The sequence below is a fragment of the Agelaius phoeniceus genome, chromosome 2 (assembly GCF_051311805.1).
Source record: "Agelaius phoeniceus isolate bAgePho1 chromosome 2, bAgePho1.hap1, whole genome shotgun sequence".
Classification (NCBI taxonomy): Eukaryota; Metazoa; Chordata; class Aves; order Passeriformes; family Icteridae; genus Agelaius; species Agelaius phoeniceus.
This window is the reverse complement of record NC_135266.1, coordinates 19,616,170-19,641,934: the sequence shown is the minus strand read 5'-3', so window position 1 is coordinate 19,641,934 and position 25,765 is coordinate 19,616,170. Positions and strand designations below refer to the sequence as shown.

Below are 25,765 nucleotides of genomic sequence, written 5' to 3'. Positions count from 1 at the left end.
AAAGCACAAACATGCTAACAGTTATATTGTAGGTCCATGGAAAGAAATCAACTGGTTTATAAAATGGATCAACTGGTTTATAAAATGGTCAGGTCTTGGTACTTGGCCAAAAAGCCAAGTGCCTTCACTTGTTTTATTTGGTGTTATAAACATAGTCCAGCTGCAAGAATCTGGTCTTACCTTCACAGGGATGGCAGAAGGCACCTGTGATGTTAAGGTCACCATCATTTGGACGATACTGTCAGGGACATGGCGGATGGAGCTGTGAAGGGCCAGGAGCTGCATTCAGTGATCCTTGTGGGTCCCTTCCAGCTCAGCATATTCTGTGATTCTGTGAGGGCATTAGTACCAGGAAATATGTTTTTCCTTGTGCAGAACAAATGTTAGTTTTGATCCTAGAAACAGCAATTGCTTTGGCTGAAACCTCTCTGTTTAAACAGACACCCAAATAAGAACACCAGGAGGAATGTCCTTCATAGGTAACAATAATCTCGCCATCTTTAGTTCTTTTTTATCCTTGAGATGTAGCTTTAAGAGTAAATTAGGGTGGTTTTTTTTCCTTCTCTTTTATTTTTAAGATGTCAGAATTTAATTATGTTGAAACAGGAAGCACGCTTCATTTAAGTGATATCAGAATTTCTTTCTTGAGCTGTTTCATGGGAAGAATCCTTACTTCTTTTTCTCTGTTTACACTGAAGGTTCATGAAGCCAATGTAAACAGCAAAATGAGTGTAAACATTAGGGATTAACTTTAGGAGATTTGAAAGCAACAGGGTTTGCCTTAATAAAATCAAGCAAATTATTAAGCAGCAGTGTTTGCCTTAATAAAATTAAGCAGATAGTTTAGTATTTATGTATGTATATGTATGTATATGTATATATGTATATGTATGTATATATATATATATATATATAGTTTAGAGGTCCTGAAGAAGTGTGTTCCCCTTATTAAACATTCACCATTCCAGCTTTTTGAGGATTTCCTCAAATAATCAAGGATAGCATTATGTTGGTGTTAAGCTAATTTTTTATTAACTTCAGGGAGAAGACAAGTGAGTTATTGCTTCATTAAATGTGCAGAAACTCACTGAAGTTGTATTCTCTGCACTGCAATACAGCAAGATTTTTATACAATACAATATTCTTAAAGGATTGTAGTCTCTTTCTTGTGAGCTGTGCTTTGACACTCACTGCCTCCTCCTCCTCCTACTTATTGTGGATGTCCTTTGCTTCCTCTGAGTGTCCTGTGATATTAGTGGGGAAATTTCCATGATCCTAATACTAAAACTCCTGGTTATGATTACTTTAAAAAAACGAGGGGGCAAAAAAGAAGAATGGCACTCTGCAAAAAAAAATTTATATATTATTTTGTCCTAATCAATACCAGAACAGATAATTTTGCTTTTTAACAAGCAAAACATAGAAGATAACATGCAGGTGATGGCTGTTGAATAAAAGTTTAGGAAGAAAGTTACACAGTTTTGAGATTCCAATGTGGCCAATGCGATGAGAGCCTCATAAAGCCAAAATACTCTCTGAATGCTTAAAAGTGTCTGCTTGCCATTTCCAGGCTGAACAAAATCAAGGAGGGATTTTAAAGAACTCAGTGCAGGGCTAAAAGAATTATTGATTGCTTAGGTATAACTGAAATCTCACCGGGATTTACAAGCAGCAGTGAGAGTGTGGGTGCTGGGGTTCATGGAAACATCCCTTGTCTCTACTGCCGTGTCTTCCCTTCAGCACCGCACCAAGCCAGGTGAGCCAGGTAAATACACACCCGGCACCCGAACAGCGATCCCAGGAGAAACAATGAAAAGCAGGGCAGATTCAAACAACAACAGGAACTAACAGTTTGCATATTGCATCTTGCCAGACTATCCGGGTGTGTCTTTAGGCTGCTGCCACCTTTGTGTTTGCCTGCGGACGTGCAGCGAGAAGCCCTGCACCAGCAGCCGCGCGGGTAAAAATGAGGTTACACACAGCGTAACCGCGGCACTGGAGGCTCCGCACAGAGCAGACCGTGGGCAGGCCGCGGGCACCCCTGTTCTCCCCTCGGTGTTCCCAGTGCTCTGGGCAGGAAGGATCCAGGGGGGGAATTCACCTCTTCCCCGCGGGGCCGGGGCGCTGCCCGCGCCCACCGCAGGACTACAGCTCCCAGCGAGCCTTGCGCCGCCTCCATCTTCCCCCTCACAAACACAACGCCTTGTCGAAATAAAACTTGTCCTTGAACAAAACTTTCTCAGAGCGTGCTTTGAGCCTCCGGGGAGGCGGGCAGCTGAAATAGATCCTCGAATTAGCTGAATTAGCCCTCACGATCTCGCTGGGTTCACTTTGGCAAGAGGCCGGAGTCTCCACTCCCGGGCTGCTCTGCCTCCCAGAGGAGCTGTAAATCTGCTTTTCTTTCCTGGAGGCGATGTAGTGAGTGTCCTGGGAATGTCCTCAAAATACGTGGTGGGTCAGCTCATCTCCTGCTTCAGCAATATTCACCAAACCCGGCCGCCGGCCTCTCGCACCACCCACCCCCCTTCACTGTTCCTCAGTGTCTGGGACGATGCTCCTGCAGATGCTGCCCGACATTGCTGCCTGTGCTGTCTCCTTGCTGCCTGTGTTTTCTCCTTGCTATAGCCTTGCTGCCTGTGAGTGAGGAGCTGCAGTTCAAGCTTTGCTAAATCTCGTAGATCTATACTGGGCCTTTTGTTTATGTGCTGTACATGGCAGGAACAACTCACGGGAGGTGCTACATGGGCAGTGTGTTCATACACACACAAACACCATTTTCCAAGTGGCTATCGCTCTATATTTTTGATTTTGGGCAGCCATTTGGCAGTCTTCACTATGGAGAACTCCATACCTTTGAAAAGTCCACGTTCTGTATTTTATCTAGAAGTAGGCATTACCTGGGTAGCACTATCACAGGTTTTCCATAAACACACCAGCATTTCTTCTCTCCCATGTCCTTTTGGGTGGATCTTAGTTAAGCGCAGCTCACATACAGGATTTTGAAAGCCCTGCTAGAGGAGGAGCCTTGGTAGGAGATCTGGCAAGAGCAGGGATCTGCAGGCAAGGATTATCTACAGCAAGGTGGCTCAGGGAGATAAGACGGATGTATATGTGCATCTATCCCAGAGTGGGAGCAGGGAGAGAGTAGAAAGGGCAACAACTGGATCTCAAATGCTATGGCAGAGAGCTGTATATAATATTAGGAGACCCAAGCAGAAAGAAATTTGAGTCCAAAGATTTGAGGAGTAGATTGCGTGGGAGCCATAAAAGTGGGCTGGGGTGAACTAGGAGAAGCTGAGACGAACAAAAAGCAGTCTGCAAGTGGATACCAGTGAGGAGGAAGGAAAAGGAGAAATCTAGGAGGCAGTGTGGAAATACATAAGCTGTTTATGCAGAAGTGGTGTGAGGCTCCTCTTGTGTGAGTACTCTTCTCACCAGGTTGGAGGCAGGGACACAAGCACAAGTTGGTGATTCTCCTTCCCTTGTTTTGTTGTTGCTGGTTTTGCCCCATTTTTAAGGCATGGAAGCAGCTTTGTTCTCCAAATGTCCAACACCATATTCTTTATCTTGCAAAAAAAAAAAACAAACAAAAAAACTGAACAAACAAAAAAACCAAAAAACCAAGAAAAAAACCCCAACAACAACAACAACAAAAACCAAACAAACAAACCCCCAAAAAACAGCTTAGGTAACACTTCCTGCAATTGACATTGCATCCATGCATTTTGGAGCCTATTTTCTAACCTTAGCATCAGTGTATTTCAGGAATGCTTCCTTAATTTCTCTAACTCTTTTCCATTAATTGGCTTCTCTCACCCTACCCAGTCTTAGCAGCAGGTTTATAGGCTTTTCCTACCATTCCCACTATAAAAATATGTATCTTTTGAATCAAAAGAAGTTGAGTACTCAGTCCATCCTATTCCAAAGAGCAGTCACCTTCTCAGAGTCTTGTTTTCTGGTACCCTCTATCACTTTTTACCTTAAGAAACTTTCTGGTAATACACTAGAACTCCATGTTCTTTCCCATGGCATTCCTTACAGCTTCCAGCTTTGCTATCAGCCTCAGTGAGCAGAAAAAAGATATGAGGATTTAAAATCCTCTTCTCCTTAGCACCAACTAGTGTATGCACAGTTGCACAGTCTAGAGTCATCCATCTCCTGAACAGCTTCCACAGAAAAACAACTTCAGAAATGCTAAATAATCACAAATTAACTGGTCTTTCCACAAGGCTGGCTGAGCCCAGGCCGCCCAGGCCTCCCAGCCCTGTTATGGTCTTGTGTAAATCAGAAATCCAGAATTCGCATAAAAACTGCAACAGCCTGAGGGAGCATCTAATAACATCGTGTGGGAAACTGCAGCGTTCCCCTGGCTGAGCCCCATGAGGTCCCTTCCAGGCATCACGCAGCATAAACTGGCAAGAAAGCTGTGTATTGATTTTGATTATCTGCACTATATGTGTGCTTGTGGAATCTGAAATTAAACAGCGGATTGGGTTTCTAGTCCCAACACCCTATTTATTCCTGGTTTTATTTTCCTGAAGGAATGCTGAAAGAACAACGGAGAGCAAAACAAACCTTGCGGGAGGTTACAATGTACACAAAGCCATCTTGGGAGTAGGGGCGGTTCTTCGCTTAGCGGAGAACGCGGGAAAGAGGGTGAGGGATGGGGATGTCTGCTGATGTTTAGGGAAAGCAGCAGCAGCAGCAGAGAGAAGGGCCACTGTGGTTCTCGGGGTGCGCTTAACCCTCACCGCACCCCGCTCCGCTGGCGGGCACAGGCCCGGCCCCCCTGGCGCTGAGGCACCGCCGGCAGGGCCGGGAGCTCTCGCCTCCCGCAGGGACTCCCCCGGCCCAGGGCGGGCGGCCGCCCCTCCGCCCGGCGGGACGCGTCCCCCACGCCGCCGCCGCCCCTCCCGCCGCCGGCTCCCGCATCCCGCGCCGCGCACCCCGCGTGACCGGCGGGGCGGGCACAGGAGGGCGGCCCGTCCCCGCAGCGCCCGGGGCCGAACGCCGCTCCCCCACCGAGGGCAGAGGAAGCCAGGCGCTGCATCCCCGCTCCGTCCCGGCCGCCCGCCCCCGCCGGAGGAGCCGGGGGCGGGGCGGGGCCGGGCCGTCCGCGGCACCTCCCCGCGGGAGCGGGCGGGGCTCCTCTCCTTTGCGCCATGATGAACAAATGACCTCGCGGGGAATGAAATTTAAGTTCCACCGGGGAGAGAGAGTTCTCTGCTTCGAGCCCGACCCCACCAAAGCCAAAGTGCTCTATGATGCCAAGGTGACCGGCCGCGCGCGCTCCTGCCTACCCCTCCCGCGTCTCCCCGGGCGGGAGGGCGCGGGGCGGGGCCGGCGCGCGGCCCGCCCGCTCCCGTTACGGCTCCTGCTCTCCCGTTACTGCTCCCGCCGGGCGCTGGGCGCGCCCCCGGGCGGGAGGCGGCGCGGGAAGCGGCTCTGGGCCCGGCCGGGGAGGCGGCTCCGCCGGCAGCTGCACTTGTTGCGGGAAACGGGCGCCGGCCCGGGGAGGGGGGAGCAGGCGGGGAGGCCGCGGTGCGGGGGCCGCCACGGGACAGGGAGACGAAGCGAGGCGGTGCCGTCCCCGCCGGGCCTGGCCTCCCTCCGTTATTGCTCCGTGCGGGCGGCTCAGGCCGGTGCCCCGGTGGGGCTCAGCTCTCTCCCCGCGCCACGGGAGCCCCGGGGGTGGGGGTGCGCGTAGCAGCTGTTTGGGAGCCTCTGGGCCTTGGCCGCGCCGGGGAGCAGAGGCGATGGGGCCTGCCCGCCGCGGCAGGTAGACAGCGGGGCCCAGAGCCGCCCTGGGAGTGCCGGCCGCGCTTCCCGCCTTCCGCTCCCGGCTGAACACCTGCAAAGTAATTCTGAAGTCTTACTGCCGCCCCTGCAGTTTTGTAGTGTAGCTGGATTTATTTCCTCTCACGCTTTCCCACGCTTACTGCCCGCCCCTCTGCGTTTCAGAAAGGTATAAGTGGTACCGTTGGCGAAGGAGAATATACGGAAATAGGAGAGTGAGCAGTACGCGGTGGGCCGTAGGTGTTGCAGTAAGAGGTGACTGCCTCAGTTAGGGCCTAACCGTAAGGGTAGTGAGAGTAATGATAGAACTTTATGTAAATAGTGTTGTTTTAAGGTACCAGTGATACACAAGGTTATTTTTCAATCCTAAGTCATCTGTGTCTGACTTAGAATTCTGGGTGTTTTTTTGTTACAGAGGAGGATAAAAAAGGAAGTGCTGTAACTGGATTCTTGATGAAATTAGTACTTTTTGCTGCAGGTTTGCGAGTTGTGCTTATCCATGTTTCTCAAACATCTTTGTTTAGGAATGCCACCATCCTGTAATATTTTGGGCTGCCCTTTTGTTTGTACATTTACTCCAGTGTCCTAACAACCTGGCAGCTGTAGTTGCTATCCCTATAAACCTATAACCTGAGTACAAAAATGCATTGTACCTCTTCTTTACTGCCAAGTACTGTAAACAGCATAACTGTCTGTGAATCCATCAGTAGTTCTTAAATTCTGGGCACCCAAATTGAAACATCACTATAGCCTAAGTACTGATAATGATTTATTGAAAGCCACTCAAGTGCAGGCACCACATCTTTTTCTTTTGAGGTGCAGGCCCTTTCATTCTTGCCATTGCACATTGGTGAAAATGGAAGAAAACAAGGGTTGAGATATTCCCAAAGCCTCTTAATGTTTTGTGGCTGAGAGTCTGTGATGTTCAACAGAGCAGTATTTCTGAGGTTTATGTATAGAGAACTTAGGGGGCTTGAGCAGACAGCACAGGGGAGAAAGTGTAAGTAGCCCAAATCTGCATATCCACACTGTGCTACTGCACTCTTTGATGTCTCCCTTTGTCCGTCTTGAAAGTGTGGGACCTTTGAGGATAGGACGAAGATAGTGAGCAGTCTGCAATGTTAAGAGTAGTCAGCAAGAAAGCTAGGTTTTCTGATAATTTAGTATAATCGTTCTGTTCATGTCAATATTTACTGGCAAAATATCAAGTCTATTTAATTTTCTTTTCTTTCTTTCTTTGTGTATAAACTTTCTAAATACCCGAAGGCTTACTTTCTCTCAAGCTTTTTAATATGTACCCTTCAATATTTGTTTCAGATTGTTGATATTGTTGTTGGAAAAGATGAGAAAGGCAGAAAGATTCCAGAATATCTGATCCATTTTAACGGTTGGAACAGAAGGTAAGAACCTATACGTGTGGCTTCAGTTCTTCCATTTCTTCTATTTTATTCTGCAAAGACAGGCTTTGCGTGGAATATCCAAGAACCAATGTTTGCAGGAGTACTTTTATTTTTGTGAATGCCTTTAATGTACTTGCTCATGTTGACATTGGTCTGTATCCATAAATTTTAGTGAATCGGTTTGATAGATGTGAGTTTAAACCTTAAGGGATATCTGCCTATGCCATATACTTATGGTGCCTAAGTTTCCATTAACAAAAGGTTTATGCTTTGTTAAATCTAGCTCTGGATTGTTTGATTATCAGTACTTGATTGCAGTGTCTTGGCTGTGGTTGATAGCATGTGTCAGTGCTAGAAATGCTGTTTTGGGTTAAGACAAGGCTTGAGAGATTTCAGATGGCAATGTGAGAGCTGAAGCCATGTCAACAGAGAAGAGTGCAAACCTTGTGATGCAGATGTTGCTTCTGAATGACATTAAATGAGTCCTTTCTAGATTTAAAGTATATTAATTCATTTGTAATCATGAGTGGCATATATTCATAGTAATTTTATACTTTGTTTTGACCTGTCCTTAGCTGGGATAGATGGGCAGCTGAAGACCATGTTCTTCGGGATACAGACGAAAACCGCAGATTACAGCGTAAATTGGCACGGAAGGCTGTGGCTCGCATGTAAGGAATCCTTTTGGCCTCAAAAGAAATGAGATTCATTTTCAGATTCAGACAGATACATCCAGGTGTCTACAACTGAGCTTGGCATCTGAGCTCATGCTGTAGGTGGTACATAGATGCATAATGCAGTCAGTGCATTCTAGAGAGCTACTCTGAGCTAGAGACCTGTGGATTGTTATTAACACTCTAAAAGACTAACAACTCAATAGCTGTGTTATTCTTAACTATTGCTCTGAAATGCCTCTGTATTGGATCTGCATCTTCCCAAAGAAATGTACTTGCAAAACACTTCAGGAAAAACCTGAAGTATTTTTGTGCCAAAGGCAATAATCTAATATTGGTTGGCCATGGCCAAAGGATCTGCTTGATAACGTGAATGTGAGATAATGTACAGACATTGGGGTATCCACTCTCAAATAAGTGTTGTCCAAATAATTTCAGCTTTAATTAATGAAAATAGCTCAAACATAGGTTTCCTGTGCATTTGCACATAATCAAATTAGTTAGGATAAACAAATGAAATAATATTACCCAGATGTCAGTGAACCATTTTATGTTCTGTAGGAGAAGAAAGGGAAGAAAGAAGAGACGCTGCAGGTTGCCTGGTGTTGACTCTGTGTTAAAAAGCCTTCCTGCTGAAGAAAATGATGAGAGTAGCGAAAACTGTGAGTTTGTTTTCATCCTTTGGTAACTGGTGGGATGCCTTGACCTGGGGATAAGTGTCACTTGCCATGAGAGTATCCTGGTCCTATCTGAAATATTCAAAGGCAGTCATATGAATGAGTGAGAACTCTGTTTCACGCTAACATCTGTTAAGTTGGAATATCTGTTTTCGTCTTGTAATCTAGAGGCTTCTCCTTGCATCTCTTCTACTCAGCTGTTCTAATCAGTGATTTCAGAGCTCAATGCTGTTTTCTTTAGTATAGTATTAATAGGTGTGAGAACCCCTCATATTTCTTTGTCTGAGGTTAGGAAACACAACATTTCCCTGCTAGTGTTTTTGTATTTTTGAGGGCAATAAGATTATTTTTTCCCCCAGTCTACCTCACACAAAGGTCTGTTTCTTGTCAGCTGACGGGCTGATTTCACTTTCAAGCCAGATTTTTAATTTCCTGCATTTTCCTTTGTGACTAGAAAGCCAGCAGGAATATTGGCTGGCACATAACTGATGTTCTGGGAACTGTTGCTGCACAGATTCATGCCCTTTGATTGAATGATTAATATGTTAATCCCCTGTGCAGAACTAAAGTCCAATGAAAATGTGGGTGCTCAGGAGTGTAGGGAGCTTGTAAAAGTGAGTGTTTTTCAATTAGAGAGGAAGAATACTTCCTATTAACTCGTCTTACATGTTTAAAATATTTGTAGTGGGCTGTAAATAATGCATGTTTAATTCAATTAGAATTACTCATCCTCATTAAATATAACAAGATAATTGTGATGTTTTAGTGGGTTGGGTTTTTTGGTTTTTTGGGTTGTTTTTGCATTGAGGCCTCAAACTGATTGGTCATAAGCTCTGTAATGTATTAATGAATATGTGAAATCTCTTTTATGCAGCTATAAGTAGTTCTTCTTCTGATGACAGTGATGAAGGAACAGATGAAGAAATAAAGAGTGAAGAAAGTGACATAGATGAGAGGACAGAAATGGTATTTTTGTGTGTTCCTTAAGTTAATAGAATTTAAACATCTGCACTTGAAACTCTGGAAAAATTGAAGTAGATGAAATATAGGCCACAACTGGTAATTTAGCTATAATTAAAAGCATAATTATCTTATTCCTGGTGTTTACTGTGATTGTGATTTTTGAAAATTATACAATGTTATTTTCTTATAGAACTGTATGATATTATGCTAAAAATACACATTTGTTTCTTTTTCTCTCATTCTACACAAAAGGCTTATGTGGAGAAAATGTATCAGACTAGATTTTCCACTTTTGTGGATGCTGTAAAAATTTACTTGTCTATGCAGGTTGAACAAACCCTGATAGCAGCAGGATGTTTGTCTTGTATTTTACTGTGAGACAGGCATGTCAACCCTGGTCTTAAGTTAAAAGGTAGAGAGGACTTTTCTCAAGAAAAAGAAACATTTATTTTTCTACCGTAAACAGTTGGTCTGAAGATGTGTAGATTTTTACTGCTACAGTGTGGGTGATCTGAAGCAGCAACACCTGACAAATTTCTGTTTTGTTTTTTTTTTTTAGTTAAATATTTAAGAGAAAGTAAAATTAAAAAAAAAATTTAAAATTAATTTGCAGATGTTTTCAAGAGCAGTATTGTTAAATAGTTTAAGACTATTATCCACTTGTATCCTTATTATTGAAGTTATTGTTTCACAACCAATATATTGTTTTCTTTTACTGATCTGTTGTAGAAAGAAGAACAAGACACTCATACAAAAAGGGACATGGAAGAAAGAGCAATAAGCATAGAAATTCCTGAAGTCTTGAAAAAGAAGCTTGAGGAAGACTGCTACTATATTAATAGAAGAAAAAGGGTATAAAATAAAAGTTGGGGCTCTAATGTGCATGGGGGTGTGAGGAGGGTGTCAAAAGTAGTTTTTGTTTATACAGCTCCTGGAGGTTTTTAACTTCACCTTTCTAGCTTCATGTTGACAGGGCAAGGAAGAATATAAAGTGTAGGGAGTAGCGTTCTCTATAGCTATAACAGTGGCTTGTCATATTTAGCAGTGTACTGTTGTGGTTCCTCATGGTGCTTTAGAATGCAGATTGCTTTTGAAAGGTGGAAATGCAGCAGACTTGTTAATCTGACCATGTTTCTTGTTTCTTCTCATGTTGATAAAAAATGCAGTTTAAGTGTTGAAATTATAGTCCTGAATTTGCTTTATGCACTAGATATTTACTAAATTAGTTGGTACATTACAACTTACTGGTTTTATAAGACTTTTTTTTTGTTTCTTTTTCAGCTAGTGAAGCTTCCTTGCCAGACAAATATAATAACCATCTTGGAGTCATATGTAAAACACTTTGCAATTAATGCTGCTTTTTCAGCCAATGAAAGGTCTCGGCACCATCAGATGACTCCACATGCTAATATGAATCTTCATTATGTGCCACCAGAGAAGAAGTGAGTAATCTTTAGTCCACTGCTGTTGTCACAAGAAGAATGACCTTGCATTCTGTGTTCTGTTTTATAGCTGTCACTTCTGTGAGCTTATACCATAATGTATATCTGTTTACAGGGCTCAAAGTATTTGACAGATAACTATAGCAGAGTAACACTGATAATTTGTTTACCAGTGAGAGAGTCCCTGTACTCTGAAAAGTTGTTATGCAAAAGTATCAATATTCTGTTTTATCATGTAAATTCTTATAAATACTGAGATCTGTTTTGAAGAATGTGTTGCTGTTGTCAATGTGGAGAATTTCATATCTGATATAAGAATACCCTGCTTAGATAAACTTGAACAGGTTCACGTTTTAAAAAGGATAAAAATTTAATACAAACACTTCTAAAGAATTCCAAGTGCAAGTTGTTTGTTTTAAATGGATATATGCTCTTAAATCCTAGAGACAGTATGTAGCAAAACTGTGGTAACACAAATCGTGATTTGTTGAAATTTGTGTTTTAGTCTGTTTTCTCAGCTGAGCTGTATGTTCTTCTACCATGTTAAAAAATGCATTGACCATACATGTTTGCAGTGTGGTGGTTTTTGATTGTTTTGGGGATTATTTTCTCTTATGTTAAAGATTTTTGATATTCGATGAAACTGCTGCTATCTAAGTACAATGGGTGAAATCTTGTTATTTTTATCAATGAGAAATCCTGACTTGTGTTAGTGTTCTGTTTCAATGGTGTGTACTTATGCTATTCCTTGCAATATTTTAGCCTGAGTGTCTTGTTTTATGTTGGTGTCATTCATTCTTTGACAGATTGACACTTTTCCTTCTTTGTAGTATAATCTCCCAAACAAAAGGTTAGATAAAATATCAGAAATACGAACAGAAGGCTTTACACACATTATGATTTTTACAGGTTCGTGTTCAAGCCACTTCCTCAATAAAAACAGTGCTTTAGTAAAAAAAATTGGTATAGTTTCAGTGATCATTAAGTAGGAGAGATTCAACTGACATCTTCATTGCATTTGCCTTACTGCTCTAACACTGAAGGTTATTGACCTTCTTGGATTTATAGAATTTCTGCACCTGATGGTCCCCTGGCCCAATTCATGTGTATCAGTTTTAGTAGGTGATATGAAATATTGGAGGTTTGGAATTTCTAACATGGATCATTTTGGCAGAATCAAATTCTCTTACAATACACATGTGTACACTTGAAACATGAGAGGGGAAGACCTTCACAAAGGTGAGAGGTGTTGCAGGTGTGCTGCACTCTGTGTTTTTGGTTCTTGTTATAGCTCATGTACTCATATCTAATTTTGTAAGTCTTTCACACAGACCTGAAACTGAAATTCCCGGTAGCCTCCAAATGCAGTGCTCTGATTAGCAGAGCAGACCATTGGAAACTGCTCTCGTGCAAATCTATCTGGTTATGTTGGTTCACTGGATACCTCTTGAGCACAGCCTTAACTGCAGCTTAGTGGCTATAGGTCAAATTCTGCTTTTGCCTTTTAAACAGAGATTCAGTCTGTTTTGTACTTACTTTTTCTGGCAGGTGCCTCTTTTTTCAGTGTAGTGAACTTGGAAACCAAAATAATGTTTACCTGAAAAACATCTAACTAACTTTATTTACTCCACAGTAGATTTTATTAGTTTAGTGAATAATGTAATAGTACAGTTGTGTGATTTTGTTTGAGGTTATGAAGCAGACCTTTTAAAAGAACTTGTATTTCTGAAGTTAACAAGAGCAATCACCTTCTTTTTAAGTGTGTTTTTATTTGCTTATCATTACTTAGTGATTGAATCAGCATATTGTAGTTATGATGTTAATGGACTGTATTACAGAGCAATTTTGTGCAACTATGCTGAAAAATAGTGCCATGCAACTTAGAAAATCATATTTTTTTCCCCTCTAGTGTCGAGCTATGTAAAGAGATGGTGGATGGGCTGAGAATAACCTTTGACTTCACACTTCCCTTAATTTTGCTCTATCCTTATGAACAAGCTCAATTTAAGAAGGTGACTTCATCAAAATTCTTTCTTCCTATCAAAGAAAACTCAACAAATACAAACAGGTAGGTTAGATATAAGAAGTTTAATACTCCTTATCTCACAAAATAGGAGAATGTGCTATTCATGGTTTTTAACTAATTTGAAGATAAGTACACTTCTGGAAAATAGAATTTAATAGAAGAGCTCATCACTTTAATAGTTATTGGGAGGAGACTGTTTTACCTGAATAAAAATGTTCAATAAGATCTGTGAAACAATGTAGCAGACTCCATGGAATTGGCCAGGGCTCCATGGAGGGCTGAGACTTAATGGTAAGAATTGCTGAGTCATGATGAGATAGCAAAATAAGCCCCCGTCTTCCGCCTTTTGGACCCTAGTTTATCTCTGTAACCCCATAGGTCACTTTCCCCTAACCCCTACTATTGGACAAGTTTGGATCCCTTTGTACCCTATAAAAAGGGGCTGTTTTAGCCCATTCAGCATAGGAAGAGCCGTCACTGGAACCCTTCACAGACCCCTCAATAAAACCATGGCTGTGGAACCCCAGGACGATTTTTCTTCTCCTCTCTCGTCTGCTTCCTCTCTAGCCTGCCAGGCACCTTAGCAAGCAAAGAGCTGAAATACTAAGAGAGCTGATAAATCTCTAAAGAGCTGATATCCACTAAGCTTGCTTAAGGTAGCCACAGCTACGAGCAGCCTGGGTATTTGGACACTCTGTCCCCAGGAGGGACTGAGCTATCTGGTCTGTGCTGCCTTGCTCGGGGGCAAAGCCTGCCCTGCGGGCAGAGGGGCGATAAAACTAGAAGGATTTCTTTTTTTGCTAGAGCCCTGACCTTGTCAATTCTGTAAACCTGCCCTAATTTCCTAGAAATCAGGAGGAACTTTCCCCAAGCCCTCCTCTGCTGAATCCACCCACGCCTCAGTCGACTGACAGCCAGCCCACCACAGGGGAGCCAGCCACGCCGAAGAGGCGGAAAGCTGAGCCCGAAATCCTGCAGTCGCTGAGGCGTTCGACGCGCCACAGCTCCAACTGTGACAGGCTATCGGAGAGCAGCGCGTCCCCGCAGCCCAAACGGCGGCACCTCGACACCCCCGCGTCCATGCCAAAGCTCTTCCTGCACCTGGAAAAAAGTAGGCTTTTCTTTTTACATTCTGGGCCTAAACAAAGCATAAAGTTCTGTTCTTCTTTTAGTGCTGCATGGGCTGTAAACTCAGTGAAAGAAATGGAAGTCATTAACTTCTTGTATCAATTCTTTAACTCTGAGGTGTTATTACCAAAGAGAGAAATACAAGGCTATTGTCAGTACTTGGGTATATTTTTCCAGAGAATGCAATGAGCTGCTTTTCTGAGAGTATATTTTAGGATAACCTTAATTGAATTTCAGTGTTTTTAAGACTTCAACTTCAAACATTTTAGCAGCAGGCCTTAGATGCATTTAATGGCTTATAGTTCCAGGTAGTAGTTTACAAGTAATAAAATTTTTCTTTTTTCTTTTGTTTTGTTTTTCCTTTCATTTTGAAGAAACCCCTGTCCATAGTGGGTCATCTTCACCTATAACTTTGACTCCTAGCAAAGAAGGGAGCACGGTGTTTACTGGCTTTGAAGGTAGAAGAAACAACGAATTGAATGAGGTAACAGATTTTGATGTTACTGTCTCACATTCAAGGATTGAAAGCTTTTTGGACCTCACAGTAGGGCTATGTAAGAAAAGATTTTGTTGGTATTACTTATTTCATCTTTGAATTTGGAGTTCTGTACATTCTAAATTATTTATGATGTTATAAAATTTTCATAACCAGTATTTTCATATTTTATCTATAGGTTTTGTCCTGGAAATTGATGCCAGAGAATTATCCACCAAGTGATCAACCACCACCTCCTTCATATATCTATGGATCTCAACATTTGCTGAGGATGTTTGGTAAACTAATGCAAAATTCTCTGCTCAGTCAAAGTTGCTTTATATTTTTTTCCAGTCCCGATATCTGTGTGATTTTTCTGTTTGCTTTATTAAATTTATTTTTATTCTTGAAGGAATGTACATTTTAATCTATTTGGAACTTTAGGCTATTCATAGATTTGGTTATCTTTTATTGGCTCTGTAAGCCTTCATTTAAGAAAGGCAAAGCAGTGTTACTTCCCATACACTATCAAACATCATTAAACCCAGCAGCATTCACCTTCTCAGCATGTTTCTATTTAGTAAGGCTTTGAAAGATAAAAAAGTAGCTTGCAAGGAAAAGTGGGGTCTGTGGTGAGAAGAAATTTTTATATTCTTTTCTATGTAGTGGATAAAAGTAATTTGAAGTTGCATTTACAAGAAGAGGTATAAACATTATTTCTTTTATTCACAGTAAAACTACCAGAAATACTGGGGAAGATGTGCTTTCCTGACAAAAACCTAAAGGCTTTAGTAAAACACTTCGAGATGTTTCTGAGGTAATGTGACACAATGTACCATAGTAGTCTTTCTATTGTTACATAGATATAAATGTCCTGGAATGGCTAAGGGGGTTTAAAATGAGATACTAATTTTCTATAACTACAAGATTAGGGTAAAATTAGTATACCATTTTAACAATAGCAGTTTGAGTAAAGATGAATATAAGATTTTTTTATTTTCTTAATTCCAGTTGAAGGGAACCGGAATTTTCTACTTTGAATTTTGATAAACACATTGATATAGAACTGAAGTGTGAAAGTTTGTTGATATGTATAGCATGACAAGTCTGACTTGGTTAAGTAGCATGTGAAGAAATGCAAAGTCTGCATTGGTATTTTTTATCAATATTAGCAGGAGGAGAAACTTGTTCTTTAAAACGTGTTTTTAATTATGGTGATTTCTTAAAAGAAATGTCTCTCTTAACTGAGCTTTGAACAGAAAGGTTTCTCTGTAATGCTGTGCAGTGGGATACACAATGCAGTTTGTAGGGATACACAACTCTGTGTGACTACACTAGCTCCACCCCTGGAGTCAGTAAGGCCATATCTGCCCCATGATCAGATTGGTTTATCAGGTACTGTAATTAGTATTTCTGCATGACATTGAGGATGTGGTTAGATATCTAGTGTTGGCTCTGTGTTGTGCAGCATCAGTACACTGGAAAACAAAATTGCCAAGGAAAACTTTCAGGAGAAGGTGTTGTAGACGGTAATGGAACAGATATGGAAACTGTAACTTAAATTTGGTCAGTGACTTCAGTAGCCACTTAGGGAAAGGTAACTTAGTATTACACCAGTATAAAAAAAAACTTGTATTAGATATCAGGGAGATGAAAGCTTTAAAATGCTTTTACTTTAATTGCTTATTGAAAATAAAAGATGTTTCCAATGTCAAAGTTTCTACAAAACACAGTTTTGCTCTGGGAGCAGTTAGTTGTCAAGTTTTACTGATTCCATTTTGCATCTCTTTTGTCAGATCCTTGTTGGCATTCAAAATACCTTTAAATTAAAAGAATTAGAGCTCATTTTTGGAAGACTATTTTTGCTTGAAGTGAGTATTTTTTAGAGAGCTTAACTCACTGTGGATCCGATCAGTTTTTATCAGACTTTTGACTGTTCAGATTCTTCAGAGTCTTGATCAGAGCAGATCTCTGTTCTTTAGTGTCTTTAATACCACGTTCTCTTATATATTACAACAGTTCTCTTATCATTATACATTGTCCTATATATCAAGAGTTCTTTTATCATTATGGTGCAAGGGTTCCATAGCCTCAGAGTTTCATACCTCCTCAAAGTTTCTCGCAGGCAGCTCCTCTAAGCACTGACTGTTCTTGGTCCTTACAGCAGCCATCTGAGTCCTGTGACTTCTCTGCCTTCTCTTTTGTTCCACCAGTTCTTATTGGTTACAGGTGTGGCCTGTTATCATCTGGCCTGCTCCTAATCTTTAGTAATAGGGTCCAGCTGCAACTCATTGGGGGATAAGATTACATTCTACATTACCTTCATTAACCCATACTGTGCCCCCCTACAATACCATGTTTTCATATCCTTTCTATGGATAAGCTTTAATGGAGTAGAATAGATAGAAGGAGAAACATGTCCCCTACAGCCCATAAAATAAAGGTTGCCTATTGGAAAAGGGTTGATTAAGGGAACTGAAATTTCTAGTGATAGTATCTGTATGTGTTTTACTTTTCCATCTGAGCATTTAATTGAAATGTGTAGTCATCTATAAATAGAAATAAAAATCATGTTTCCACATCAGCATTTTTAGGGGAGATAGAACTGTGCTTTTGAAGCAAATCTTTCAGTAGTTCCCCTTTTCCATGCTTTGTGTCGTGGTGGACAGTCCTCCAAATACACAACCTGCATTCCTTTCAGAAAACACCAGGGGTGTTCAGAAAAAACCAGGGGTGTGCTTCAGTCCTTGAGGCCAGGCTAGAACAAAACCAAATGAGCCCCACAAGGCAAGGATAATGTCGATATCATGTATCTGTTACAGCAAAATATTTGAAGGCTGTTTTTTTCCAAGCACTTTCTTTTTTGACAGTGTCAAGAAAGCTTCAAAGTTACAGTTACTGCTGTAGGAAGCATTTGATCTTAGGTAGCTTTGTAATAAATACTTTTCTTAGTCTGCTTTCCTTTTCAGCTATGCTACTGGGCAACAGAAACCAGTACAAATTATTAGATACTTTTTTCTCAATATGTATTCACATGGGGCTTTGAAAAGTTTTTCATTTGGGTATTTGTTTCTTCATGCCGCTTATCATTGAAAGTGGTCAAACAATTATTTTCTAGACAATTGTTCATGCTTGATTTTTATCACAGAAATAGTTCTGATTTATCTGTTTCTAATCACAAGAAAACTTGAGTTTGAGGTGACATCTTGTACTGATGCCTGGAAAATAGAATAGATGTTCCCAACAATGTTAGAGTGAATATAAAAGCAAACCTTTACTTGAAAGCTTTCAGGTAGACAATGTGGCAAAAATTGCACATGGTATAGTAATTCCACAATTTTTATAAAGTCACTCAGGTATTATACTTACCATATACTGTCCAATTAAAAGGTTAATTGGTTAGGTAATAATCCCTGGGGTCCTGGCCCACTGAAGGCAGAGGTTTCTTTTGCCCCACTTTTTTTATGTCTGGTCCAGCTTCTGGTTGGAAAACAGAATGTCTGTGTAGTTGGTTTTCTTCTTGGAGTAAGACTAAACACTATTTATAAGGTTAGCTAATAGTTTGTAAATGTAGGGAAGAAAGGTAGGAAAATTGCTGGAAACTACAGCCATGCTTTAGCAATCTACAAAGCTATAAATTCATGAAAGATACATGAAAGATACAAAAGCTTAAAAATCTTTAGGCATCAGTACTAGTTCTTCAATTTTCACATTCTGTCTTTTCCTTTTTGGGATTAATGGATGATTATTATAAATATTTTATATCGGTTCTGTTCTGGCTTAACTTTTGAAACAGTAAGATCTTTCCTACAACAAATCTGTATGCATTTCCTACAAAATCTGTATGTATTAGGTAACAGCAGCCAGTTTACTTAGGACTGCTTAATTATTTTTGTTTTTTTTTTTTTTAGTGAACTGCTCTTGAGTGAGAAGCTCAAGTACTCTCCTTTTTTTAATTTCTCTAATAGCAGGCAAAGGATTTATGGGTCTGCTTGCATTAATTAAACTACTCCTGAATCTTCTTTGATGTCTAGTAGAGTAGTCCAAGCATTAGCAGTTTATGTATTCTTAAATAAAACTTGCATGCAGTACACAACTGATTTAGTTCTTGCATAGATACTGATATAATTCTGAATTATGATTTTGTGGCTAAAATTTATAGTTTACCATTTATAATATAAATGTCCTGTGGGCTGAGAAACTGAGACTTGTGTAATGTAATACTTTTTCTGGGAGCTTGTTGTCTTGAGTTTGCTTAGTTCATGATAGATGCATTAAATTAGCTTTGAGATGCTATATGGATAATATTTTCCAGTCATGCCCTCAGACTGCTGCTTGACAAGATTTTTCTCAATTTCCCAGACAACATATATTTTTAAGAAATGTATGAAATGCATCTTTTTGACTTTTTTGTTAAGTAGAAACTCTACCCCTCTGTGCTTAGTCCAGCTTTCTACAAGTGTGCAAAATGAAAATTTCTTCATGGAGAACAGGAAAATTCATTTCTCAATAATAGAATTTGCAGAAGAAAATCAGATTCTCAAATTAAGTACAAAACTCTGAATCTTAAATTATTTACTTCTGAAATAATTCATAGTACTTGCAGTCTAAAATAGACTCACCAGTTGGTTTCACTGAATTTCACTTGGTGCACATTTAGTCTGTGGGAGCTAATGCTTTAGCTGGTGCTTACTGGTGCTAACTGGTAATTGGACTAGTGAAAGACCCCTGATTAAATCTCCTGGCCTGTTAATAGCTTTAGAGTAAGAGGAAGTATTAGCTTTAAACTAATTCCATTATTTCAGCCGCTTTTGAAATAAAATGCTGCAATAAGCTCTATTTTACAATTCCCTGGCATTGTAAGGTGCCTAACATGCCTCCAAAGGTTGTCTCAGTGGTGAGAATTGACTGGCAGGAAGGTGCCCATTTCTGTTTTGCTGTTTCCATTAATTTGCACACAGCCTTGGCTTGGAAAACTGTTTTGGAATCAGAGGCCCCCTCCCAAGTCTGCTAACCAATAGGAGCTATTAAGAGTTAGGAGGAGTATACAGTATGCCTGTTTGTACAAGAGTAAGACCCCTCTTCACTGAGGTAATTTCAGAGAATGTCATTTGCATTTTGGGAAAAAAGGCAAAATGAAGTGGTATAGAAATGCATAGACAGATATTTTGACTTTGATGAAATACAGAAGAATAAATGAGTGATGAAATATTTCTAAAATATTGCTTCTAAAATTTCTAGTAAGTTTTTTTTTTAGATGAGGCCAGTGTATTAGTTCAGATTATGGAGAGCTAATAGTCAAATATTTTAGTTTTGTTAAAAACCCACAGGTATTTCAAAGTCAGTATTTCCTTTAAGCTTAAATCTCTTTTTTTTTTCCCCACTGATGCTCTAAAATCTGCTTGTATCTATTGTGCCACTCTGCTCCATGGGTAGGAAAATATTTTGATACTGATGAATTTTTCTGAGAAGGAAGCCAAATCAGAGGACTGTAATAATAAAATGTGTATATACAAAGATGACAAGTTGTTTCATGTAACCTTAAGAAATAGATCTCTGGTGCTGACAGCAAATTTTGAGTGTAGTAATTTTTATTATATATAACTGCAGTGGTGAATCATCACCACTAGTCTGTGCTAATGTACAATTATGAGAGGTTATTTGTGTCTGAGAATGAAAAAATTAATCATTGCAAATGGTGAATGAATTAGAAGACATCTTTAGTTAGGCAAAGTTGCTTTGTGATAGAGTTCCTGTTCATTGTGAGTCATTGTGGCTTCAGTTGCAAAAGGGCAAGTAGTTAAAAATCACATTCTGAAAGATGGAAAAGCATGCAATTGTGCCAATGTTTCTTATATTGTATTATTAACTGATTAATATTGTTGAATCATACTGGGTTTTTTCCTCTCAGTTTTTTGGATTAACCAGTTACTTGGTTATGACACACTAGAAAACCTCATGAAATTGGAACCTAAATGTGAGAAAATCAGGTTTGAGTATAAATGGAGACATGGGTTTAGAGTGCACAAATATGTAGAGCAACAAGTTTTGAAACACACTGAACTGAAGGAATTCTCTTTGCTCGGTTGAGTAGAAAGGGGCCCTCTCAAACTTTTGGCACCTTTAGGAAGAATGCTTCTTAGTGAGTACCTGGTATTGTGCAGGTTCTTACTTTCAGTGGGCTTGGGTGGCTGCTTGGTCTGCTCATTGGTGCTTCTTTTCCTCAACTAAGGTTTTGTTGCATTGCCATAAACTGTTCCTGAAACTCTCCATGTGGATTGCTTCTCTTCCTTCTGCTTTGCGAATCATCAGGTGCCTGGGAATTTGAATGAGCATATTGCTAGTCAATAGTTGAGATTTGGATCATGTATCTACATTTAGAGGTTGCCCCAAATACTTTAAATGTGTTGCAGTAGCTTTCTTAGAAGGCAGCTCTAGGGACCTGTGCTGGCCTGGTCACGGGGTCTTCATCTTCAAGGCAAACCAAGGACTCCTGTATTGAGCTCTTGTAGGACTGTTTTCCCAAAAGGTCTTTGGGAAAATTAAATTCTTACTCACTCAATCTGATTCTTGGAAATGTTATGATGGTAGCTTGGCATCTTCAGGGTTCTCCACATTTCCTCTTAAAAGGCCAAGGAATATTATCTCAGTTTCTATATATCAGTGAGTGACAAGAGTCCAGTCAACAAAACAGGCCAGTTTACTCCTTTAGCGTGGTTCTTGAGCCATTGGGTATTAGAAGAAACATCTGAAACCTCAATTCACTTCTTCTGTTGACTGCAATGAGGTCATGATGGACTTTGTCATCTTTACCCTGAACAGCTTTCCAGATGGAGACAGGCCTACAAACTGGGGAGCTGTGAGGGTCAGATGGTGGCATATACATTTCTTCATGAACCTAAAGCCTTTTAGTTTTCAAATCCTGCATTTGAGTAGTAGTGTCAGAGATGAGGTAACTTCTTAATCTGCAAATGACATTTCTTTTGATGAGGTGACTCACAGAGTTAGGACTCATAATGGTCTTCTAGCAAATTTAGATAGATCATTACAGTAGCCTTTCAAACAGGTCACTGATTTCATCAAAGCATCTGCTTACCTTTTAAAATTCTGTAGGAGAAGTTTTTAAGGTCACCTTCCTGGAAACTTTTCCTTTGGATTCTGTCTTCTTATACCATAATGGCTGAGGATGTCTTTCTAAATACTAAGGTTTTCTTTTCTTTGTCATTTTCACACTTTCTGGGCTGTCCCTAAATTTATTCATCTGATGGTAGCTGACATTTAAAAGAATTCTTTTTCTTCATTCAGAGACTTCCAGTAATAAATTTTGTTGGTGGTGTCAAGGCAAGGCCCACCAGAATATGCTCTTAAAACTCATACTAATTCAGTGACTCTTGTTGAGATATGTTCATGACATGTGTCAAATGGCCTTCTAATGTGGATAGTGATAATTCAGTTCTTCTTTTTGGTAGATCTACCTGTATAAGTCAGTCAGATGGTAGTGTATTTGTGATGCTATTGCTTGCTTAAAAACACCCACACTTGAAGATCAGAACATAGCTTGAAGAATTCCTAAGTTGCCCACATCTTTTTCCCTTGTCTCCATCCCCTCTAGACCTTTCTGAAGTGTTGCTCTTCTAGGAACCTGTGGTAGGGAGGAAAATAACTGCATTGTGCCATGTTACCTCTGTTCTCGGTTCTCTAAGCATGAGTATAAAGCATGAGTTTGTTTTTAAGAACATTCATTATGAAAAATGCATGCAGTCTCAAATCAATATGGACTGTGCATCCCAGAACTTGGTTGCTCATCAGCAGTCTTGCTTTATAGATGTATGCATATGAACTCTGTAAAAAGTATAAAAATGAAAAGGGCAATAATGCAACAGGTGACTGAATGGGTCAGATTTGTAAGTTAATCATGAAACAATTTCTGAATAGCTCAATAGCAGTATGCTTTCTGATCTATTGCTGAACATTGGCTCTGTCTGCTAATTACAGCTCCCTCTGTCTTTAAATCTTGGCTCATGACTTTCAGGTAGCAGTGTAATTGATCTTGGTGCAGTTTTAGCTTGTCCAAGAGCAAAGCAATAGTCAAATATCTGGTAGGCAAAAGTCTTAGGAGACTCCTAATATTTCTGTGCCAGCGTTCTGCATTCTGATGCCTTTTGAATAGAAAGCAGCTTCAGAAGGGCCCCTGCTCTTTGTATGCAGGTATAGAAGGGACTGGGACAGAGGCTGGCTGTGTTCCTTCAGTAGTTTTCTCCTCCTTCTCTGCAGAAAATAATTTGCTAGCTCTGGGGTATTTTGCTTTTCACAGCTGTTACATGAAAAACAGGGAGATGTATGTTTGACTGTGTGCCTTTTTTTTTGAGTTGTAGCTGTGGCACACCATCTCAGCTAAAATTTCTCATCTGTACCAGCTGTCACTCTAGCATGCAGCAAACTGGCATGTATCACTGATGATTTAAGCAAAAGTCAGGGAATTTGTAAGAGAAAGATCACCCTTTCCCATTACTTGCTGTTAAAATTCTAGGAACTGTCAGCTACGCAAATGCCCTCTGATGGTTCTTTTAAAACATGTTTCCTTGTATGATCTAGCTCTTAGTACTGTGTTTTACTGAATGTTATCCAAAGATAGTAAGACTTTCATCAGCCCCTGTGATTTTTTTTTTAATGTCTTGGAGTCATTAATGTGTGTTAATGAAGAATTATTAATCAAATACCACTTGTTGCTCATCTTAACTTTATACAATCTAAGTACATTCAAAGTTAGGTTCAAGTCTGTTAAGTTTTAGGCTTTTCCACACTTGCTTCATACTAACCCCTCATCCTAGAAAGTGATTTATAGCTAACTAAAGCTAGAGGTCATAGCAGTTGATGACTTGGGTATTTTATTAGCTTCTAAATTGCTATTCTTTTTCAGTGGTTTGAAACATTTTACATCAGAAACCTTGCACTTGCAAGGATTGGCGGGAAATCAACCCTTTTTCATTTATCTGCAGTTTTGTACTGTCACCATTTTCTATGAGCTCTGAGCAATTAATATATTTCTTATTGAATATAAGTGCTTTATTTAGAGGATCTTGCCAGTATTCTTTGATGCTTTGGCTCTCTTTAGATCAAAGAACATGCCCAGTTCAGGCAGTGCAGCAGTGAGTGAGGTTGGAGAAGGCCTGTATTTTTTATGCCATTCACATGAATATTTTTTTTTTAAATTGGACTTTCTATGTCCAAAGTATTGGCTATGCACAACTGATATTTTCAGCTTCCAACAGTGAAGTCATCACCCCAGCCACTGTTTCTTGAGAGAACACAGATTCTGTAAATGACATTGTTTTCTGTTTTTTCTTTTGCTTCCTACTCTTAAAACACATTTTGCCACGCTTATTGATGCTGATCTTTAATATCCAGGTATTTTTGAAGGTCTGTGTTTTTTTCTGAAGTACAGCTTGAGTATAATCTTGAGTTTAATAACCGTTTTGCCCGTTTTCCCCCATTTATATACCTAGTATCTTTGAAATGAAAGGAAGGAGTAGGGAGCTTATAGTCATTCTAGCTGTTTGTTACTGGTGTTCATAGCAGCACTGTTTATTTTCATTTTCAGTCCTAAACCAAAGAAAAGGTTGTATGCTAGCAGAGCAGGAAAACCTGATAAAATATTGGGTGCTTGGTGGTTTGAATAGTATTTGCAGACCATCTTGCAGAAATATGAAATTAAGGAACTGAATTTGCGAAAGATGTGTTTTGTCATTGAAACCCATATTTAAATCAGAAAGATGGAGACCCTAAAGGCACATGAAATATATGAAAATTCATAGCTTTACTTGCCTTAAAAGATATAGTTTGGCTCCTTAATGAATCCTGGCTATTTGTATAAGATACTGAAAAAGTGATAACTGAAAATACTGGTTTGGGCATAAATGAAAGTAGTGTGCTGAGCAGAAGTTGCAGAAAGATCTCTTCTTTTTCCTTCTGTGCTAGTTCTTTGAATTCTTTTTCTGAGTATAGTTTAACTTTCTGGGTTTTTTTTTTTGTTTTGTTATTGATCTTGAGGAATTTTTTTTTATTCTTGTTGGATTTCAGAATGCTAGAGGAAGGCTGTTTTTCACTATGTGAAACTTGTAAAAAATAGGGCAAATCCTTTGTATGCCAAATTTCAAAGAGTGATAATTCTTAATTCCCAGGCTGTGTTTTTGCTGAGCTTAAAAATCAATTTGAAAAAAGCTTTTCTCTTAAATGTTTTATATTCTCTTCTTTTTTTTTTTTTGTGTGCTTTATTCTCAGGTTTTTAGCAGAATACCATGATGATTTTTTCCCAGAATCTGCTTATGTAGCTGCATGTGAAGCCTACTACAGTACTAAAAATCCTCGAGCCATCTACTGAAGCTATTAATAAGGATTAAATCCTGCTATACATAGCCATGACAATGCTATTCTGCTACATGGCTACAAGATGAGAAAGGAATTAGAACAACTTCTGGAGTTGAAGACATTGGAAAATATCTTTATGATGGTTGGATTACTTAGGAATGGAGAACTACTTTTCACAGATGTGTATAAACAGTGGTGTGAGTCACTTAGAGGGTTGGATATAAATCTGACTCCAGATGAATGAAGAAGCCTTGTTCTGACTTTACTGCACAGGACTACACAGAGTAATAAAAAGCAAAGGAGGCAAAAGCAGATGCATTGGCAACAGGACATTCTCATGAAGATAAATCACCATGCTGTGTTTCATTGTAGCTCAGCCGCTCCTGCCTGAGAAATAAGACTTGACTAAACAGTTACATAAAGAGAATTTGTGACTGGTATCTTATGGATTCTTTTCCTCAAAAATTACATTTCATCTGTGGAACTGTCATGATAGAAAGTATTGCTTAATGTAAAGGTGACGTTGCTGTTTGGCTAGTGTGACATCTGCCTCAAAAATGACTTTGTTGCTTGAGTGAAAGATGTGTTGCTGACTTTGCATTTTGCAGAGAGGAATATAGACCTTTCATGGTAAAGCTGACAGGGTTCTGAGCAGACCAGCCACAGCCAGGGATTCGGCATTTACCTGGCAATAAATGATTTCCAGAGCCGTTATGAAAGAACTCATTTTCTACAAGTAAATGGGGAAGTCAGTGAAGTCATTGCAGTTTAATTGGCAAACATTTATTTTCTTAATAAAGTTCACAGTGGCTGCTG

At 40.0% G+C, this 25,765-nt stretch overlaps 1 protein-coding gene and 1 long non-coding RNA gene across 8 annotated transcripts in view; one reads left to right on the top strand and one right to left on the bottom strand.

The window, feature by feature from the left end:
* LOC143693121 (uncharacterized) overlaps positions 1-4,935 on the bottom strand; it is a 19,937-nt gene extending 15,002 nt beyond the window's left edge. For 5 of the 6 annotated variants that reach the window (XR_013180615.1, XR_013180621.1, XR_013180622.1 and 2 more), the window contains exons 1-3: positions 4,576-4,935; positions 1,657-3,566; positions 181-331 (exon numbers count right to left, since the gene is read on the bottom strand). This is a non-coding gene — a long non-coding RNA (uncharacterized LOC143693121). The remainder of the gene's footprint in view (positions 1-180; positions 332-1,656; positions 3,567-4,575) is intronic. The other variant, XR_013180634.1, reaches the window with a different exon arrangement.
* On the top strand, positions 4,917-25,765 carry MSL3 (MSL complex subunit 3). Of its 2 annotated transcripts, none has more exons than XM_054654863.2 (13): positions 4,917-5,272; positions 7,114-7,196; positions 7,772-7,867; positions 8,432-8,532; positions 9,422-9,513; positions 10,240-10,362; positions 10,792-10,952; positions 12,862-13,020; positions 13,827-14,089; positions 14,481-14,590; positions 14,781-14,880; positions 15,314-15,398; positions 24,863-25,765. In XM_054654863.2, exons 1-13 carry the CDS (start codon positions 5,174-5,176, stop codon positions 24,960-24,962), a joined length of 1,572 nt encoding a protein of 523 aa, XP_054510838.1. In that variant the 5' UTR covers positions 4,917-5,173; the 3' UTR covers positions 24,963-25,765. The 2 variants fall into 2 exon arrangements, with proteins under 2 accessions (XP_054510838.1, XP_077029265.1); XM_077173150.1 differs by lacking the exon at positions 4,917-5,272 and adding an exon at positions 5,645-5,858.

Excerpts from the sequence above, each read along its gene's own strand:
- MSL3 (XM_054654863.2), top strand. The coding sequence starts at position 5,174 with ATGACCTCGCGGGGAATGAAATTTAAGTTCCACCGGGGAGAGAGAGTT. Across the intron at positions 8,533-9,421 it reads TGATGAGAGTAGCGAAAACT|CTATAAGTAGTTCTTCTTCT; the intron begins GTGAGTTTGTTT and ends TCTTTTATGCAG. Across the intron at positions 13,021-13,826 it reads AACTCAACAAATACAAACAG|AAATCAGGAGGAACTTTCCC; the intron begins GTAGGTTAGATA and ends CTAATTTCCTAG.